This window comes from Neophocaena asiaeorientalis, unplaced genomic scaffold (assembly GCF_003031525.2).
Source record: "Neophocaena asiaeorientalis asiaeorientalis breed wild unplaced genomic scaffold, Neophocaena_asiaeorientalis_V1.1 scaffold1019, whole genome shotgun sequence".
Taxonomy (NCBI): domain Eukaryota; kingdom Metazoa; phylum Chordata; class Mammalia; order Artiodactyla; family Phocoenidae; genus Neophocaena; species Neophocaena asiaeorientalis.
Window position 1 is genome coordinate 972,428 of NW_020173382.1, and position 17,834 is coordinate 990,261.

General features: G+C 40.7%; 1 protein-coding gene across 1 annotated transcript in view; it reads left to right on the forward strand.

Moving 5' to 3' along the window:
• GPC3 (glypican 3) overlaps positions 1-17,834 on the forward strand; it is a 417,096-nt gene that overhangs the window by 214,238 nt on the left and 185,024 nt on the right. The window contains exon 3 of the mRNA XM_024746584.1: positions 4,743-5,437. Within this exon, the coding sequence (XP_024602352.1) occupies positions 4,743-5,437 (695 nt within the window). The remainder of the gene's footprint in view (positions 1-4,742; positions 5,438-17,834) is intronic.

Consider the following 17,834-nt stretch of genomic DNA (forward strand, 5'->3'; position numbering starts at 1 on the left):
GCTTTGTTTCTTCAGACTGTTCTTTTGCCTTTTTTCATGGCTTGTAATTGTTTGTTAAAAGCAGAATATGATATATTGGGTAATAGGAGCTGAGGTAATTAGACGTTTAGTGTGAAGTTTTATGTTAATGTGACTAGGAGTTAGGCTATTTATTGTTTGCTGTATCTATAGATGCTAGAGGCTTTAGTTTCCTCTAGTGTCTTTGTTTATTTTTTTCTCACCTCTTTTTGGTGGGTTTCTCTAAGAACTCCTTCTTAAATAGGATCTGTGTCTTTCTGGTGGGAAGGTATGGGGGTAGTGAAAGTGGCCTATAATATTACGATTAATCAGTCTGTTAGTAGACTTAAGTCCATGAGCTGTAACCCTCATAAGTTTTTCTCGGCCTTTTTTTCTTTCCCTTTAGGTGTTACAGGAAGGCTAGAAGGGACTGGAGTTGTCTAATTGCCCCTCTTCTAGGTATATTAGGCTTTGGTAAAGTTGTGTCCATTGGAGAACAGGCATTTGTTATGGAGAATGCTTATGGTGTATTTCTAAATTATTACTTTCCCCCTACCCCTGCCAGAAAAAACAAGGAGATTTTTCTTAGATCTTAACCATGAAAACTTTGTGTGTTTTCTTGAGGTAAATCCCATGGGAATGTGGGGGACCCATAAAACTGAGGACCCAGGAATTTTCAACTCTTAGGCTAGTTCACATTCAGCCTCTATCAGTTTGTCAGAGTTACCATTTAAGGATTTAGACTAGTTTATAGCTTCAGTGGCGTCTGCTGCAGGTGTCTGAGATCCAGCAGATCTCAGCTGTGATTCTCTGTATTTGCCTCTCTTTCCAGATTTCAGGGTAGCAGTTTGCCCTGTGACCTTAATTCCCTGATGGGTCTAAGAAGAATCATTGATTTTCAGTTGGTTCAGCTATTATCTTGTTGTTGAGAATGGGAATGATAATTTCCAAGCTCTTTACATGTTGTAGTCAAGACCAGAAGTCTCCCAATGTCCAGTTTTCAAGGCTGGAGCATGTTGTGGAATTAGCAAGGGTATTGGTGTTAGAGTGACCTACACTTAAATTCAGTCTGTGGCATTTAACTAGATATTATCTTGTATGAGTCACTTAACCCGTCTGAGCCTCAGTTTCCTCACCAAATAAAAATAAATCCAAATACATATGTTTATGTTAAATTTAAATGAGAGGACATATGTGAGCAAGTTCATTACAGATCCTGGCATATACTTTGCAGGTATCACATAAATGTCAGTTTTCTTCTTCCATTAAGGTACCTGTGCTTGAAAGCAAAGACTGGAGTCCAACCCATTGTGTGGCATTTATCCTAGAAATTTAAGAAGTTCTTATAAAGTATTTGCCATTCTTACAATGCTGGAAAAATTACCTTGAAAAAAGTAACCTGCCTTTATCAGGACTGTTTTATTCTTAAGGGCTTGAAGGGAACTCAGTGGTTCATTTATTTCTGTCTTCCAACTACAAGTAGACTCTCCTTTTTAAAAAAAAATCCAGTCTTTTACTGAAAAGGCCCATGAAAACACATTTCTTTATGTCTAGGTCTGGGTAAAGGAACATCAGCACCAAGTACTAAGGACAGTCATTTTGCTACGGTTATAGGATACATGTCCTGGGTTGGGATGGGGGAGAACTTACTGAACCATTTAAAGAGAGGTGATAGCCTGATTGCACACTTTACATATCAAACCATATTGGAGAGTTGTGTCCCTTTTTGAGCACCATAACTTAAGAAGGAAGTTGATAACAGTAGAGTGTGTCCAAATAGGGGTGACCAGAATAGTGATGGGGGCAACAATAAATCTAGAAACCTTGCTATATTTGGGTGTGTATTAATTTGTTAGATCTATTTATCTGTATCATATATCTTTCTATATAGTGTTAAAAATAGACTATTTTCTGTTTGGTGCCAAATTTTTCGTAACATCTCTGATTTTACATTGTTCCGACTTCTCCTGGATATAATGCTTGACTTTTTCCCAGGAAAGAGACAGAGGAAAACCTCCCCTAGCTTAAGCGTACATTATTATCTGACCAAAAAAAAAAAAAAAAAAAAACAGGGTGAGGCCAGACTTCCTGGCCCATTCTAGCCCTTGACTTCATTTCATGAAACCTCAAGTTGCCAACCTCAAGCTGAGCATCACTTTTCACCTAGTGTTGGTTCCTATAAATCCCCAAGGAGCCTTTGCTTGAGCAGTTATGGTTTGGTCTGTTGTCCCACGATACAGAAGTAAGGGGGTTGGGCAAAACCCAAAGATGTGCTAAGTGGATTCTGAGCTGTGAAAGTTGGAGCAGGAAGCACATGTGAGCATATGAACCCCTAGCCCTTTCCCTCTGCAATATGTGTTGTTATTCTTTCTGGAGAAGAGTTCGTGATCTTTTGTAATTTTCTTTTTCTATTGATCCAGCAGTGCTAGTAACAGAAACTTAAGAAAAAAGTTATGGCAGTACAGTCTATGGAATTTCACTGTCATATATCTTGCACATTAGAGAACAAATGCACTGTGCTAGAGATGAAATTTGCCTTGTAGAGACTTAATTTTAGGGTAGCTTAGATGATTGAGATCCACAGGGTAGCATCTCAGCAGCAGTCTTTCTTCTCTGAATTTGTGCTGTCCCAAGACAAAGGTGAAAGTGTAACTCTGCTTTGTTGGTCTTTGGGCTGCAATTTCTTCCAGTACATTTCCACTTGGAGAGGAGAGGCCAATGGGAAAATAATGAGCCTAAAAATGAACTTGACTTTCAAAGATTTTTGAGGATGTGTGTGTTGGCTATAGGGCTGAGGGCAACTAGAGTGAAACCGTTGCCGGGAGACACTAGTCTGAGTTGACTACTTCTACTTTGCAGTTGTGTGACCCTGGGAAAGTGCTTAAATTCTGCTGAGCCTCAGTTTCATCACCTATAAAATGGGGATTGCAATACCGAACTTAGAAGATTGTTGTAAAAAGTAGATCTCGTAATAAACTTGGAAATGCTTTGTAAATGCTAAACCATATAGCTTGGGAGTACTTTTAAGACAAGGAAGATGTATTATTTATCTCCATCTACCTAGCACTTACATACCCCTAGTACTTAGCACAGGGTCTAGTATATAATAAATGATTGGTAGCTGAAATTAAAATGAATGAATAGTTTTTAATCTCCAAATTTCTGATGATTTTAAAGAATTAATTGACTGGTCCTTCGTATTGGGTTAGATGATCTCTTGGCTTCATTCAATCTTTAGATTCAAGGATTGAAAATAAAGTAGCGTGTGGAGTTAGGAAGAGATTGTTATAAGATAGATAAACTTTCTAAGAATTGCTTAACGTTCTAAACAAAATAAAAGTAACAAATGAACATTTAGCAATTGATGAAAACGAAGATTAACTTTCTCAAGTGGGCTTGGAAACCCAGTAGAATTGCTCTGGCATCTGCTCAACATTCCTGGGCACGTCATAAACCCAAGGGAAGAATCTAGCAAGCGCGTTCTACCTTGTGAGGGATCTGGGGCAGATGGTGGTGGTACAACCTAGAGCTCACTTCTGCCACGGATGACTGAGATGTTTGGCTAAGTGATCCCAAGGAGCTGTTGGAATGCAGTCTGTCTAGTAGTATGAAAGTGGTAATAATTTGATTTTTCAAGGCTCATGAAATAGCATCATTTGGGGTACATCTGTCGTGGACCTTTGCGCTTTGGAAGGAAAGGAAAGAAACTACTAAGTTAATTTTAAATGTCTTGGGAAACTTGGTTGTTTTTGTTTGTTCTTAAACTATGCCTTATTTCTTTGAAAAATCTATTATTGCAGTTTTTTCCTTTCTCTCATATAAATGTGGGACTCTGGTTATTTGGGATAAATTGTGTCTGCAGTGCTTCAGTTTGGAGAAAACGGGATGGTGACATTATTACTTTCTCTCTCAAACCAATGACACTGATCAGGCCTTATGCCAAGGGGTAGGGGCAGCAGATGTAATCCTGAACCCGTAGTCTCTGTAGAGTAGATAAGGTTTCCAAGCCATGTGGAAGCCGAACTTACCAAGGAAGCTTAGCAGTTATCCTTCCAGATGTTCAGCTTGCAGATACCAGCAGTGTTATTTTCAGTATCGAACGTATAGGTAAGTGCATGTGTTGTTTTTCTCCATCCAGATACCCGTTTAGGGGATAAATTCCACTTGCAGGTCTGTCAATCTGTCAGATAGCTCCCTTTAAAGTTATCTAGAGAAAATCTACCTACATGATGAAATTTGTGATAGCTTTTATTCTTGGCTAAGAACTTGCCTTTCCTCCAGGGATGAACAGGCTTAAATTGTTATGTGAGTTTATACAGTATATGGTTTGTTGTCAAATATTTATCTCTGTCTAAAAATGAAATGTCTTGAAATACAGTTTCTTTTTAACTGAATAACTCAATGTGAGAAAGAGAAAGAACTTCTCATTTAGCCAATTTTTAATCAATATTTTTATGAGAGGCCAGAATGTTAACTGAATCCTGGCTTTTGTCATTTGAAATATAATTTGTGTGCTTAAGAATCTATGTGCACATCAGGGTTTGGACTGCATGTTCAGAAAGGAAAATTGATTTATAGGAACAAACAGCTGCAGGAGTAGAGGCAATGCCAGAAGTAAACGTGAGTCAATTATTTAAGGCAAATGGGACCTTAATCACCACAGCAATAGAGAAATCTCAAAGTCAATTACACACTGGATTTTCATGCTTTAATTTGTGGGCATTTCTTTATCTCTTATTTTGCAGAGGCCTTTGAAATCGTTGTTCGCCATGCCAAGAACTACACCAATGCCATGTTCAAGAACAACTACCCGAGCCTGACCCCACAAGCTTTTGAGTTTGTGGGTGAATTTTTCACTGATGTATCTCTCTACATCCTGGGTTCTGACATCAACGTGGATGACATGGTCAATGAATTGTTTGACAGCCTGTTTCCAGTCATCTATACCCAGCTAATGAGCCCAGGCCTGCCGGAGTCCACCTTAGACATCAATGAATGTCTCCGAGGGGCAAGGCGTGACCTGAAAGTATTTGGGAATTTCCCCAAGCTTATTATGACCCAGGTTTCCAAGTCACTGCAAGTCACTAGGATCTTCCTCCAGGCCCTGAATCTCGGAATTGAAGTGATCAACACAACTGATCACCTGAAGTTCAGTAAGGACTGTGGCCGAATGCTCACCAGGATGTGGTACTGCTCTTACTGCCAGGGACTGATGATGGTTAAGCCGTGTGGTGGCTACTGCAATGTGGTTATGCAAGGCTGTATGGCAGGTGTGGTGGAGATTGACAAGTACTGGAGAGAATACGTTCTGTCTCTCGAAGAACTGGTGAATGGCATGTACAGAATCTATGACATGGAGAATGTACTGCTTGGTCTCTTTTCTACGATCCATGATTCCATCCAGTATGTCCAGAAGAATGGAGGAAAACTGACCACCACTGTGAGTACCATTCTACAGTTTTCAGAGGAATTGGATTCTACTGGGGGTAGGGCAGCCTGGCCAGTAGCAGGTGCTGATGGAGAGAAGTGAGAAAAAAAGTGGGCAGGGATGATAGAGGGACTGAATGACCTCACAAAGCTAGGCAGCACATTAAGTCCACAGGTTATGGAGTCCTAATGCCTGGCTTTGAATTTTAGCTTCACCCACTTTCTTGCTGTGGGACCTTGGGTGAATCATTTTATCTGTATGATCTCATATTGCTGATTCATAAAATAGGGATAAAAAGAATATCTTCTTCATAGGGAATAACATGTGTTAAAGCACTTGGCATGTGCCTGGTACATGGTAATTCTTCAGTAATTATTAGCTATTATTACCACTGTTGTTGGTTATCACAACCTTTGTGACAACCCTGTGAGGTAGGAGCTGTTATCTCCATTTTGTAAATGAGGAAACTGAAGCTCAGTGATTCAGAAGTTGATCAGGTCTCCCTTTAATTAGGTTATCACCACTTTGTTTGATTCTGATTTCACTCTTGTGCTCTTAATCATATATATCATATTACTTTATTTTTTAAATTTATTTTATCGAAGTACAGTTGTTTACGATGTTGTGTTAGTTTCTGGTATACAGCAAAGTGATTCAGTTGTACATATGTATAATAGTTTGCGTCTGCTAATCCCAAACTCCCAATCCTTCCCTCCCCCTTGGCAACCACAAGTCTGTTCTCTATGTGAGTCTGTTTCTGTTTCGTAAATAAGTTCATTTGTGTCATATTTTAGGTTCCACATATAAGTGATATCATATGGCATTTGTCTTTCTCTGTCTGACTTAACTAGTATGATAATCTCTAGGTCCATCCATGTTGCTGTGAATGGCATTATTTCATTCTTCTTTTCGGCTGAGTGATATTCCATTGTATGTATACACCACATCTTCTTTATCCATTCATCTGCTGATGGACATTTAGGTTGTTTCCATGTCTTGCTTATTATAAATAGTGCTGCCATGAACATAGGGGTGCATGTATCTTTTTGAGTTATAGTTTTTTTCTGGATGTATGCCCAGGATTGAGATTGCTGGGTCATATGGTAGCTCTACTTTTAGTTTTTGTAAGGAACCTCCATACTGTTTTCCATAGTGGCTGCACCAACTTACATTCCCAACAACAGTGTAGGGGGGTTCCCTTTTCTCCACACTCTCTTTGGCATTTGTTATTTGTAGAGTTTTTAATGCATGGTCATTCTGACTGGTGTGAGGTGCTACCTCGTTGTAGTTTGATTTGAGTTGCATTTTGAGTAGTGACTTTAAACATAGGAGACCCAGCTAGACCCCACTAACTAAACCTACACAAGAACACGGGTGAGGCAAAACGTTCATGTTTTCCAACAGTTGTTTTTGCAGCCTTGATTTATACCAGTGTAAGGCTGATAGGGTTTGTGATGGGGGTGGGACAGTTTTGTGAGGCAGAAGCTTGATTGGTTTCAGTCAGACAATGTTAGTTACATTGTACCTGCTAAGCTAGGGTGCACACATTGAGAACCACGGGATGCACACACTTTTCAATACAGAGCAGAACATACAGCCAAGAGCTACCAGCCAGATCTCACTAAGGTGATGGTGACTGATTCCTGAATGTTCCCAGCTTTGTAGAAGGACGTGGCAGAATAGTATAATACACTACCCTTGTTGAGCTCCTACCACATTTGAGGTGCTCTGCTGGCCAGTTTACGTAATATTATTTCTTAGTAATCCATGGGATAGGTCCTAGTATAATATTATCCCCATTTTACACAGGAGTAAATGAAGCTTAGAGGGCTTAAATATGTTGCCCAAACGTCCAAGGTAGTTAAATAGAGGTGGCGGAGCTGGGATTCCAACCCTGGCTTGTTGCCTTGCGCGATTCGTGCTCTTATCTTCTATAGCGTTGCAACTACTGTGTACTCCGAACCATTGCTTACCCAGAATGTGGAGGGCAGGTTGGGCCATTTAGCCCTGTCTTTAAACTCTGGAAGTACAAAACAATAGGGGTAACTGGTTTCTTTGGTGAATTAAACTAGAAAGGAGGACAAAAACGATGCAACCCACAGGATGGCTACTTACGGAACTGCTCTAATTGCCCCATTCACAATGTTAGCTGTTTAAAACACATTTGCTGAGAAAATATTTTATAGTAAAATGAACAGAAACGTCCTAACGATAGTGTTCTTCAGTGGCTAATTATTCCTTTGATTGCTTTCTAATTGAAGACCAGATTCTAGGGCCTTATACAAAAGTAAATCTCGGGCTTCCCTGGTGGCGCAGTGGTTGAGAGTCCGCCTGCCGATGATAAATCTCACAGAACTAGAAAAAAGGAAAGTCAGTGCATTCATATGTTCATTCACCTGAAATTGATTGAGGGCCCACTATGTGTCAGACACAAAGCCAGAGTGCCGGGGGTGTGGAAATATCTTCAGTAAGAGGAAAAATAAGGAGATAACATTAAAGACAGGGTATGGGAGTGTTTAAAGTTTGCCTCTGATATTGGTCGCTTGACAGCAACGTCTTGAAAACATGTATTCTCCTCTAGTGCTTTTAAACACAGAAAAATAGGGTGGGGAGCTGGTAAGGGATTAAGTCCACTATTTTGATCAGGCTCTAGACATGAAGGTTTGTTTAGTAAACATTTATTAAGCATCTGCTCTGTTCGTGGCACTTTGCCAGGTACTGGGTGCTCGGTTACCCAAGACTTAAGTCTTTAAAGTCTTAAAGACTTGAAGTCTTCTTAAGTCTTTAAAACGTCAGTTTAGCTTCATTGACAGACAGACATGTAACTGAATGAATTTCACCACAGTGAACATCTCACTATAATGAATCATTGGCCAGGTGTGATCCAGCTATACTCTGTATGGGCCAGAAGGGGGCTGGGCCATCTATGGGGGCTGAGGGGAAGTGAGGGCTGGGTGGACTGCAGAACTCTATTCCTGCTAACAAAACCACAGAATGCCCCAAAGCCAAAGCTGATTGAAAACTAAAGCGTTAATGAGATTCTGCTGTAGCACCTTCACCTTCCTGTTGTGATAAAAGTGTAAGAGCCTGCCAGTTAGTCCTGCTTGAGGTTAAGTTGTGGTGAGAGACCTCTTCGAAACTAGGCTCTTCCAGAGCTCTGTTTGGGACAGCCTTTTTAGCTAGCTATAAGCCATGCCATGAGGTCTGCCGTGCAGGGACTTTGCTCAGCTGTTTTGGTGGCTACCATCTACCCCAGATCATAAAGGACATTTTGGTCTTATCTAAATGAGTGGGGCACTGTTAATTTTTTTTTTCAGATACTTTTTTTTTACATCTTTATTGGAGTATAATAGCTTTACAATGGTGTGTTAGTTTCTGCTTTACAACAAAGTGAATCAGTTATACATAAACACATGTTCCCATATCTCTTCCCTCCTGCATCTCCCTCCCTCCTGTCCTCCCTATCTCACCCTTCTAGTTGGTCACAATGCACCGAGCTGATCTCCCTGTGCTATGTGGCTGCTTCCCACTAGCTATCTATTTTACGTTTGGTAGTGTATATATGTCCATGCCACTCTCTCACTTTGTCCCAGCTTACCCTTCCCCCTCCCCATATCCTCAAGTCCATTCTCTAGTAGGTCTGCATCTTTATTCCCGTCTTGCCCCTAGGTTCTTCATGACATTTTTTTTCTTAGATCCCATACATATGTGTTAGCATACGGTATTTGTCTCTCTCTTTCTGACTTACTTCACTCTGTATGACAGACTCTAGGTCCATCCACCTCATTACAAATAGCTCAGTTTCGTTTCTTTTTATGGCTGATATTCCATTGTATATATGTGCCACATCTTCTTCATCCATTCATCCGATGATGGACACTTACGGCCTATTAGTGTTTTAGTTTTCCACAGGATGTTCTTCAGGCTACCAAGTGAAGGTGTGCAAGCAAAGGTTAGGGTGCTCCTGGAGGTGGTAAGCATGTAGTTCTAATACTCGGCTCATCACCACAATCATCTAGGGAACTTGTTAAACAGATTCCTGGAGCCTCCCCCCCTCCCCCCGAGGATTCTGATACCGTAGGTCTGTGGAGAGGCCAGAGAATTTGTCACTTACGGAGTACTCCATTTGATTCTGATACTTCCTTGGAAGCAACTCCAGCCACCTTGTTTAGTAGACAAGGTAAGGCCCAGAGGTTAAAAGTGAATGACAGTTAATGGCAAAGCTGTGACCGTGGACTCTTCATCTGTCAAATGGGGTTGATATGTGGGGATTCAGTGAAATGATAGGTTCAAAGTACCTGGCAGAGTTCGAGGCACATGGCAGGTACTCACTAAGCCCCAGTGCAGTACTCTTTCTACAGCAGTTTTCTAAGTGCCAAATAGATAATGAGATTTTCTTAAACTTGTTTTTAAGTGCCAAGATGTTTAATGTTATTTTAATCCAAAGGCGTGAATAAAAATAGCAAGTATGTGAAAATGTGTGAGTGTGTGTGAGTGTGTATGTGTGTGTGAGTGTGAGAGAGAGAGCGAGAGAGGAGAGGGGAGAGGAAGGGAAAGAAAGAAAAATTTTACCGAAAAGTTCAACAAAGTATTAATTATGGGACTGTAAATAGATCCATCTTGATTCTTCATCTACATTTGTGAACTAGGTTAAGCATCATGGCCCGAAGTGAGTACTGAGTAGGTCTTTAATAGTATCGGGGGGACTTCCCTGGTGGCTCAGTGGTTAAGAATCCGCCTGCCAAGGCAGGGGACACGGGTTTGAGCCCTGGTCCAGGAAGATCCCACATGCCGTGGAGCAACTAAGCCCATGTGCCACAACTACTGAGCCCGCACACCACAACTACTGAAGCCTGCATGCCTAGCACCCATGCTCCGCAACAAGAGAAACCACCGCAATGAGAAGCCCACACGCTGCAACGAAGAGTAGCCCCCCTCTCACTGCAACTAGAGAAAGCCCACGTGCAGCAAAGAAGACCCAACGCAGCCAAAAAATAAATAAGTAAAAGAAATAAATTTATTTTAAAAGAATAGTATTTGGGTATCATATGGGTAGTATCTGAAGGTATCATTGTTAAATTTATCAGCATGTTATTGAATTCCATATCTTATACCTTGAGGCAAATACAGATATGTACAGTTTTCAACACATATACTTTCAACATTGTTGTTACACCACACAAATTGTTGAATGCTACAACCTTCTTTTTAATATGCAATTATTCTTATTCTGAAACCACTTTGATTGTAATTACTATATCCCTATATGTGGATTATATGCATAGCCATTGTACATTTCAGATCCATTGATGAAATGAGTAATAATCAGCATATTGGATGTTTATTGCTTTTCCAGAAAGTTTCCCAAAACTTTCTGTGATTTCATTTACTTTCTTTACAATCCCCCCCAAAGTAATTGCTCACATATCCTCGCGTGCCTGTTTGCACTTTTATGTTTCCACTTGTACTCGTGTTCTTTATTGATTCATCTCAGAACTCCTCGGCATTAGTGCTTCCTCTCCCATAAGTTCATTATCGTGACTTGTCGTATGCTTCATTGAATGTTGTGCAAAATTGCAACCTTTTCTACCTTCACTGTTTCTCCCTTTCTTTCCTCGTTGTGATATTCATTTTAGCACTATCTGAAATAGGATTCATTTCAGGGAACATTTAGTGAGCATCTAATTGTAGGACCACTGATAGACACCGGGGGCACAAGAAGTGGCTGGAAAGATGACCCTGACTACTGCTGTCCTCAGGGATCACTTGGCCAGTAGGTAGCGGAGCTAGGATTCAAAGCTGGATCTGTCTGACCCCAAAGCTCGTGCTTTTCATAATTAGTCCATATTGCTCTTTCAAAGAGTTCCACTCTCTTTTCACCAGAATCTTCATTCCTTGAACATAGGCTAAGTGGGTCTTTATTATCTTATTTAATATCCTGTGCTCCTCTCTACTGTTTTTCCAGCTTCACAATCAGTTTTTGAGTTCATTCTCCCTCCTTGGAGACTTTTGCTATAGTATTTCCCAATGAAGTACTAAAAAGCATGAGATTTTTCGTCTTCATGACACTTAAAGACACAGAGTAGTTTCTAGGGGAAGAAGGAATGTTTATGTAGGTGAGGGAAGACCCAGTCACACAGTAAAATGACTTTGCCTAGAATCTCTGTGCACCGTGCCAGTGGTGAGGTATAGGTTTTCTTCCAGTTGCAATGCTTGGAATCTGCCTGTTGGACCAACAGATAGTTTTTAATGCATTTGCCTTTGATTCTGGACATTAGTACATCCAGGTCTCCATTATGGAGTTTCCTTAGTAGTAACATTGCCTACTGAGAATCTAACATATTCTTTTTTTCTTAACATCTTTATTGGAGTATAATTGCTTTACAATGGTGTGTTAGTTTCTGCTTTATAACAAAGTGAATCAGTTATACATATACATATGTCCCCATATCTCTTCCCTCTTGCGTCTCCCTCCCTCCCACCCTCCCTATCCCACCCCTCCAGGCGGTCACAAAGCCCCGAGCTGATCTCCCTGTGCTATGCGACTGCTTCCCACTAGCTATCTATTTTACATTTGGTAATGTAGATATGTCCATGCCACTCTGTCGCTTTGTCACAGCTTCCCCTTCCCCCTCCCCATATCCTCAAGTCCATTCTCTAGTAGGTCTGTGTCTTTATTCCCGTCTTACCCCTAGGTGCTTCATGACCTTTTTTTTTTCTTCTTAGATTCCATATATATGTGTTAGCATACGGTATTTGTTTTTCTCTTTCTGACTTACTTCACTCTGTATGACAGGCTCTAGGTCCATCCACCTCACTACAAATAACTCAGTTTCGTTTCTTTTTATGGCTGAGTAATATTCCGTTGTATATATGTGCCACATCTTCTTTATCCATTCATCCGATGATGGACACTTAGGTTGCTTCCATGTCCTGGCTATTGTAAATAGAGCTGCAGTGAACATTTTGGTACATGACTCTTTGTGAATTATGGTTTTCTCAGGGTATATGCCCAGTAGTGGGGTTGCTGGGTCGTATGGTAGTTCTATTTGTAGTTTGTTAAGGAACCTCCATACTGTTCTCCATAGTGGCTACATCCATTTCCTTTGGTAGAATTTCTGAAGATATCTTCAGTGAAATCAATATTTATTTATGTGTGCTAGGAAGCTCTGGGGAAGATTCTCTTTTGATCCTCAATAATAATTCACTCTATCAAATTCTTACATTTTGCTGTCTGTGTGAGTGACTCTAACTCATCAGAATTTCCAAGATTAGCCCTACCTTCCTCTCTGCTTTTGAAGGCTGAGGTTATTTCTCAGGTGTCAGAATGTCAGTGTTTTTCTCTTCATGCTATCACTTTGGACTTTCATTTTTTAGTCTCCTATAGAGGTAGATACCTTGTCTGAATTCTTACAAGCTGTTTTCGGTACCAAGTGATTTCAAAGTGATAAAAACAAGTAAATGGCTAACTACCTAATTACTGTCTGCAGGTCAGCATCTAGAACTGTGGTAGGCAACTTTGTTTGCATGAGGTCCATTTCTGGAAAGACAAAAATGTTTACAGGCTGCCATCTTTTTTTTCGTTGACAAAAAAAATAACTTTAGTGATTCCCATGGGGAAAATATATAGTTTTAAAACATAGATTACCTACTTAATGATGAGAAGAATACAAATGAAAACATTGGCATCACTTTCAGGCACTAAATGTTAATTTTAGGGCAGGTTTCAAACAGTGGTCACACAAAGGAAGCTTTTTATCACGCTTCATCCTGAAATTATGTATATTATGGGTCATATTAGGGAATTAGATGGGCTCCTCATAAATCTAGAATTCCTTGCCTCTCCCTTGGCAAGAGTGTCAGCGTGATTATTTGTTGTGAATCTTTAGAAAGAAGTTTTTCCTCCTTTCTGTGGTCTCTGGACTGATGTGGCAGGAAAATGTCCTCAAGAACTGTGAAACATCTGAGATTTTTACCCCAATTGCAAACTAACAAGTTACCTGGCCACAGTTTCATGGATGCTGGATAAAGACGGGAGATTCCTGGCCCAGAGATGCAGGACAGTTTACTTCTCACAGCGATAGCAGTAGGCAGAGTATCAGCATTTGTGCCAGTTCCTCAAGCCCCAATTCCCACGGAGAAAGGCAAAGACGACCAGATGACTCCTCCACACACAGTGAGTTGCATTACAAGAGAGCAGCCTTGAGCTTAGGGAACTCACATCTTTTATAATAGGTAGTAAGAGTGCCCATTCTTTTCTCTGAAGGGCGACCCTATCACTGTCTTCCAAGACTATTCACTATCCAAAGATACTTGATAAAGACAGTCTGGGGGATAAAGTGCCTCTGTTTATAAGAGATGCAGAAACACAAGAGACCCACGGAAAATTGTCTTGCAACATGTGATTTCCCCAACCTTGGATGGCTGCAAAAACCTCTCAAGTTCATGATGCTTTTGGAGGATCAGGCAAGAAAGTAAGAAGTTAGTGAAAGACACTTAGCTCAGCCCTGACTAGTTGGTCAAAAGGCTGGGCTGTGTCCCACGTGTTGGAGGGTAGCACAAGGCACATCCAAAGATAGAACGGCGGCAGTTTTCTCAGCTCTTCAGAAAATACTTTACACAGTATAAAAGGGGCACTTGACTAGTTGCCTCTGGTTAGGAGTAAACTCTGGTACTTTGGGCCTCCAGCTACTACCTATTGCTCTCTCTTTTGGTCCCCAAGCTATTGTTTCCTTTCTTGCTTGTTCAGACTCTGGGGTTGGGAGTCTTGTATTGCTAAGTAGCTTGGCAGATAGTTTTCTGTTTTACTGCAATTCTAAGATGAAGCAAGTGATAAGCCCAGAGTAGTAAGCAGATGCTTATCCATGTCTGTTGGGAGTGTCGTGGAGGACTGATTTGTGCTCAGAGTATATTCAGAAAGGTTAGAAAGTCAGGAATATTCATCCAAGTGGGCAGAAGTCCAGGAAGGCCTTCCCCATGACCTGATATTCCGAGAATCCTTGTGCTCCCAAGACGAGAATGAAGAAGTCCAAAATGCCTTTCTAATGTTGAGTGGCCAGGGAATCAGAGCAGAGGGAAAGCAGCCTTCTATCTGGCGAGGGCAGAAAAGCCCCCGAATACTTGCTTTGTTTTTTATTGCAAAACCTAAAACGCCTCCGAAAACATGGAGTCATGTATACAGTGTGATTCCTCTGATTCCTTTTTACCCACTTGGAATAAGGTTACTCTTGGCAACTGTAGTGCTACATCCTTCACTCACGATAGCGCCACAGTGGCCTTGGCTCACTAACCTCTTAGGCCTCTCTGCATTTTGCTGTCTTGCTCAGGTCTCTGGCAGAAAATGTTTTCTACTTGGCCCGTTTCTTAAAAGGCAGTCCTAACCCTAACCCCACATTAAAACTTGAGCACATATTTTGAACATCACAGATGTTTGTTTTTGTATTTTAGTTTCTTTTTTTCCCCACATCTTTATTGGAGTATAATTGCTTTACAATGGTGTGTTAGTTTCTGCTTTATAACAAAGTGGATCAGTTATACATATACATATGTTCCCATATCACTTCCCGCTTGCATCTCCCTCCCTCCCACCCTCCCTATGCCACCCCTCTAGATGGTCACAAAGCACCGAGCTGATCTCCCTGTGCTATGCGGCTGCTTCCCACTAGCCATCCATATTACATTTGGTAGTGTATGTATGTCCATGCTACTCTCTCACTTCATCCCAGCTCACAGAAGCATTTTTAAATGAAGTCACACTGTAGTACAGTAATTTCTTCCGGGGAGGGGGTCGTTAGAATATTTGCTGTAATGAAGAACTTCACAAAAGGCCAAGATGAGAGAATCTGGGGCAGATTTCTTCCGGCGTGTTACGGCCTTTGTAAGATAAAACACAAACTTTCATCATCACCAGCAGGCACAACTTTCTGAGTCCTGGTACTGGGTACTGTTCTAGGTCTCACTGCCATTCCTTTCCTTATTGGGGGGACTGTTGATAGGGTAGTACAAGTAACCTTTGTTTTGGTGAAGGTACAGACTTCTTAATGTCCTTTTAAAATGTCCCTTTGGGGATTGGGCTTCAAAATGCATCAGACTTCTCAAAAACAGTGCTGGAATGGGCATGAGGGATCTTACTGGGGAGATGAAAATGTTGCAAAACTGGTTTGTCATGGTCATTGCACAACTTGGTCAATTTAGTAAAAACCATTAAATTGTACACTTGAAACGGGTGAGTTGTATACATCCAAAAGTATACCTCATTTCAATAAATTACTATGTAAAATAAAACAAATAAAAGTAGTACGGGAAGTTAGAAGGCAAAAAAATGTCCCTTTGGGAAGCGCATAATCCAGCAAGGCTGCTTTCATATTTTATATGGGGGCATGGGAGGTGGGGGAGGGTTGATACTGACTTCTTATTACCCAAATTCAAATCCTTTCTGAAGAACATTCAGAAAGTGAATTAATTTTTCCTTTTTTCATTCCACCCAGAATGCCTAAAACAGATAAAGTAGGAGACGGAGTCATTATATTTGGCCGCTGTCTATTATCATTTACTGACTGAGAGTCTATCTGAGCCTTCTGCTTTTTGCAGATAATTAATTTTGTTCCTAAATGTGGGAAAGAGTGATTGTAATCAGTATGTTTGTACTTTCAACCACAAATAGAGCCCATCACAGATAGGCAGTACAAATAAACCTCATAAAATACGCAACCCAAGGACTGCTTGAAGTTCACGATGTGGTGTCTTTTTTTTTCCAAATAAAAAAATTATATGTATGATTTTTTAAAGTTGTTCTTGGTATTCTTGTATAGTTAATAGATGAACCCTTCTTTTTCTAACTCAAGCCTACACTGTGAATTATTTTTATCATGAAATCTCATGAAGTAGAGCTGAAGGAGAAATTGATGTGGCACGGAAATCACCTTGTCAGCATATACATATCTCTGAGTTCTGGGTGCAGGTTGCTCTTATGCTTCTAGAAAATTATGAATAATCAGATCTAAGTTCAAGGCTCAGGCTCATGAGATGAAACCCAAGAGCACAGTGTTTGTGAAGGAAGTCCTCTAAACTCTCTTAAAAGACTTTTGCCCTTTTTTTTCCAGCTGCCTGGCCTCCACCTCTGACTAACCTCTCTTCCAAGCCTATACCTTCTCCCTCTCCTTCAAAATTATACCTTGCTCAGTGTCTTGTTCATTCAGACCCTGCGTTCGATTTAAAATGATGGTGTTTGATCATGGTTTAGTCATCACAGGAAGTCCATTTCTGCTTCTGCTAGGTCTCTAATATGATCCCTCTCCTGAGGCAAACTCACTTCACTTAACAAAATTTTATATCACCAGAAAACTCTTCAAAAGGGTTATCAAGGATGGAGATCTCAGTCACAGTGACACAGTTGTAGGGGGAAATGTATGAGGGACCTTTCGGTGCTTTTGGAATCACCTGCTGTGCATCGTACAGTGCAAATAACATCAGTCCAGGAATCAGAATATTGACATAGGGTGCTTGTGCTACCACAGGATGGTGGCCTTGGAAAAGCAGCTTAATCTGTACAATGAAGAAGAGAATGACGATGAAAGTGATTATTTATTAAGCACTTGCTATGTGCCACACACAGTTCTAAGCCCTTTACGTGGATTAACTCATTTAATGTTTCTGACAATCCTGATAAGGAAGGAAGAATTATCATTAGTACCATTTTCCAGGTTAAAGGGCTGCGGCAGAGAGTCTTGGAAGTAGGTGCCAGCTACAAGGCTGTCTCAGCCGCTTTCTACTGCAGGGGCTTGAGGGTCATCTCTTGCCCAGGGCCACACCCGGCCTTAGAGTGTGTGAGTGGAGCCTGGCTCCCTCTGCGGTTGGACACAAGCCGACTTAGTTGGTAGAAATGAGGTAGAATGTGGAGCCAGGGAATTGCTAAGGCTCTTTCATTCCTGCCTGCTCTCTGTTAATCATTCATCCTGTTTCCTATATGTGGCCTTGAGAGCAGCATGGAAACTTCCAATAGACTTACCTTTTTTTCTCCACTTTTCCATATTAATCCTAATGAGATTTTTCTAAATCTGTTTAGAGCTCAGGCTTCCCCTAGGATCAGGGTCTATTCCATTTACCTCTTTTTCAAAAAAATCTATTTTTGTTAAGCTTAGGTTTAAAAGATACTTTAAAAGATATATGGCACTTAAGTTTTCCCCCTTTCAGATCAGAAATCCAAAGAACGCTGAAATACCAAGCTCTGTGGCTTTCTTATTATGCATAAAACCCTGTAACGATCTCTTTCCAAACAGGGAAAGGAGTTCCATAGTTAACTGAGTTTCTGATTTACTCAACTATCCCATTCCCCTTAACAATTCTTTTTTTTTTATTTTAATTTATTTAATTTATTTTTATTTTTGGCTGCATTGGGTCTTCATTGCTG